General features: G+C 43.3%; 1 protein-coding gene across 1 annotated transcript; it reads right to left on the reverse strand.

The window, feature by feature from the left end:
- Positions 1–914: 914 nt before the first annotated feature.
- Positions 915–2,279, reverse strand: LOC146073058 (paraneoplastic antigen Ma2-like). The gene has a single exon (XM_083180236.1). It carries the CDS (start codon positions 2,277–2,279, stop codon positions 915–917), a length of 1,365 nt encoding a protein of 454 aa, XP_083036362.1.
- Positions 2,280–3,068: the final 789 nt, after the last annotated feature.

Here is a 3,068-nt window from a genome sequence, read left to right on the forward strand (position 1 = left end):
ATCCAGCACCGAGAACCAGCTACTCCCCTGCAAACAGTCTAGGGCCTCATCCACTTTGGGCACGGTGTATTGGTCAGTGATAGTACGTTGGTTTAGCGTACGATAGTCTACGCACATTCGGATTTTGCCGCTTTTCTTTCGGGCCACCACTATGGGGGAAGCGTAAGGGCTCCGAGATTCAATAATTAGTTGGTTCTCAATCAATCCCTTCAAATGCTGTCTCACATCTTCGAAGTCAGCTGGGGCAATCCGTCGGGAGCGTTCTCTAAAAGGGGTCTCGTTGGTAAGTCGTATGCTGTGCTCAACTCCTTTTGCTGTGCCAAGGTCCCACTCTCCCTCAGAGAATGCCTGTTGGTATTTTTCAAGTTCAAGGATCAGTTCATCTTTATCACTTTTATGAATGTCGCTCCCCTCAAAGCAGACATGGAATTTATCTTCTTTAGATTGTATGCAAAAAGAAGTCGTCTTGAACTGCTCACTCTCACCCTCCTGCCATTCTTGTAACAAGGAATACAACCGGGTATTTGTCCCCACGATCACTGGTGTCTCACCTCTCTCTTTCGATAAATCAGGGCACACCAAGGCAATTAAAGGGATCTCCAAAGTGTCACTTTCTTCTGATGATTCTTGATGGAATTTAAGAGTCACTTGTACATAGCCCGAATAGGGATATTTTTCAGCACTAAGTCCCCATATCACGAGCCCGCTGAGTGGTTTAATGGGTACATCAGACAAGTTTTCTTGGTACCAATTTTCAAAGATTATGGACACTTGAGATCCGCTGTCGAGGAGTATTCGGCATGGTTTGTCGTTGATGGTCGCATTCAAATGGCAGGAGGGCCCCACCAAACCTTTAGGCAATTCCCCATTCCACCATGAGTTTCCCATGGCACAGTACGTGATTTCAAGGGAGTCTATGCGGGGTTCATAGGTCTCCCTCTCCCGTTTCCCTGATTCTGGTTTTCTGGTTGTTGCTCATCATTCTCAGTTCTTCTGCCAGGGTTTCTGTATGCATTTCTATTACATTCAAATGCTCGGTGTCCAAATCTTCCGCAATTGAAGCACCCTCTACCGCTTCCTCTGCCCAAGCCTCTCACTGGGGTATAGCTGTTCACATTAGGAGTCTTGGAGTTCTGTTTGGTCAAAAAACCCTCTATCTTTTTATTCTGTTCTTCTAACATCTTAAGCACCTTGCTCTCGAACTCACTGCTTTCTGTCGTAGGCTGGACCACCTTCACTTTCTTCACGGTCTTTTCCCTCATTTCGATCAGTGCTTCTTCTTGCTTTATGTCTCTGAGTAAATCATTAAAGGTAGGAGGAGGTTCTTGCATTGTTGAGCACCTCAATTTCTGCGCTACAGGGTCACTGGTCAAAGCCCCCCTTAGGAGCTGTTTCATCCGCTGTTTATCAACATCCTTCTTTTCAACCCCTCCTTTGTCCACAATCTTGTACAGCAGCTTGTCTACACGAATTAGAAAGGTACTCAGCTTTTCTCCGGATTCTTGGAAAGTGTGGTATAAGCGGGATGTTAGATCTCCAACGTCTTCCATGGTTCCAAAGGCATAATCGAGTGCCTCGAAGTAGGTGTCCAACGTGGCATTTGGATTGCTACGCCGGGCAGCTTGTACTATCCCCATAGCTGGACCTCTCAGACTTTCAACGATTCTTTGCCTTTTTATTTTATCCGGACATTGCCATTCTTCGGCTTGTTGTACTGCCGCTTCCTTCCAAGCTTCATAGTTTTCTTCCCCTGTGGGCACTGGTATGATGCCAGAGAATATGCGCAATCTTCTGTAGCTTCCCTCATAGTGCCACCTCTCCAGCTGCGTCACTACCCTATCTACTATGACCTCAAACTGTCCGCCATTAACATTGGTGGCCTGACTCTGTCCATCACTATCCTCCCCGTCTCTTTCCTCTTTTTCTTTGTCACCATTGGCAGCAGTGGGTGTTCTTGTACTGGTAACCCCCTCTGGTCTTACGGGCCCCATTACATGCCACTTCCTCCCCGTCTCTGCGCTAGCTAAGATCATAGCTGGGATTAAACTGCGATCTAATTCCCTTAAATTTTCTATAAGAAATGCTACCGTCTTCCCCAAATCTCCTCTCCATTTATCCACTATCTTAGCTTTAACAATCCCACACAGTTTGTCTACTTGTTCCAATATTTTTTCATCTGAGAATTCTGTAAAATTTCCTGCTATTCCTATGCATTTTTTAGGATCTCTATTGTGTTGGATACACCATTCATAAATGTCTATTTCTGTTAATTTTTCCATGTTGTATCCCTGTTTGGTAAACAAAAGATCCTGAAACGTATATAATCTCAGCTACAGTGCCTCCAAATGTAACCCCTCTTGTAATGCTATTGGCAGGGGATACCACTGACAGGGTTATTTTGATTTTACTTTCTACAGAATTCTCAAATGACGAGAGGTACCACCATATTATATAAAAGGTAGGTTTACTTTTCAAACTGTGATGAGTATAACATTACAATGCAAACATTTGAATTCAATAAACAACTTTTTTATAACTTGCAGCTTCAATATTTACTTTAACAGTAGAACAAGCAGAGCATAACTTTACACAATATGACGGTTCAATAAATAACTTGGCATGACATATATAAACTCAATAAACTACTATACTCTCTATATTTCCTATACACATAATAATGCATGCATTTACACAAAAATCTACCATGTGCTGGCCAGCATAAAAACACTGCATATAAATACACTTGTTGGCGCGCGTTGGGGCCCTAGGTGTGCTGAAGGTGTGAATGGATTAATAAGCAACCTGTCTAAATAAGTCTCTCCGATGGTCTTCACTAGGTGTCCCTAGCACTGTAGAAGTCTATGTCTCTGTCCCTTTGATGTGCGATATTAACCACACTACGTATCAATATCACTGAGTTTAGATACAATAGTCTAGCTTTCCCTTAGAAGATTGATACTTTCTATCTTACTCCTGTAATTGTTTAGCTATGGGCTTAGGGGCATTAGCTACAAAGTCTCCTATTTAGTGCAGCAGGAAGCTTGAGCTATTCCTGTTACCACTGCTGT

This window comes from Crinia signifera, chromosome 4 (assembly GCF_055691185.1).
Source record: "Crinia signifera chromosome 4, ASM5569118v1, whole genome shotgun sequence".
NCBI lineage: Eukaryota > Metazoa > Chordata > Amphibia > Anura > Myobatrachidae > Crinia > Crinia signifera.

What these genes read in the sequence shown, in the direction of transcription:
- LOC146073058 (XM_083180236.1), bottom strand. Translation starts at nt 2,279, where the DNA reads ATGGAAAAATTAACAGAAATAGACATTTATGAATGGTGTATCCAACAC.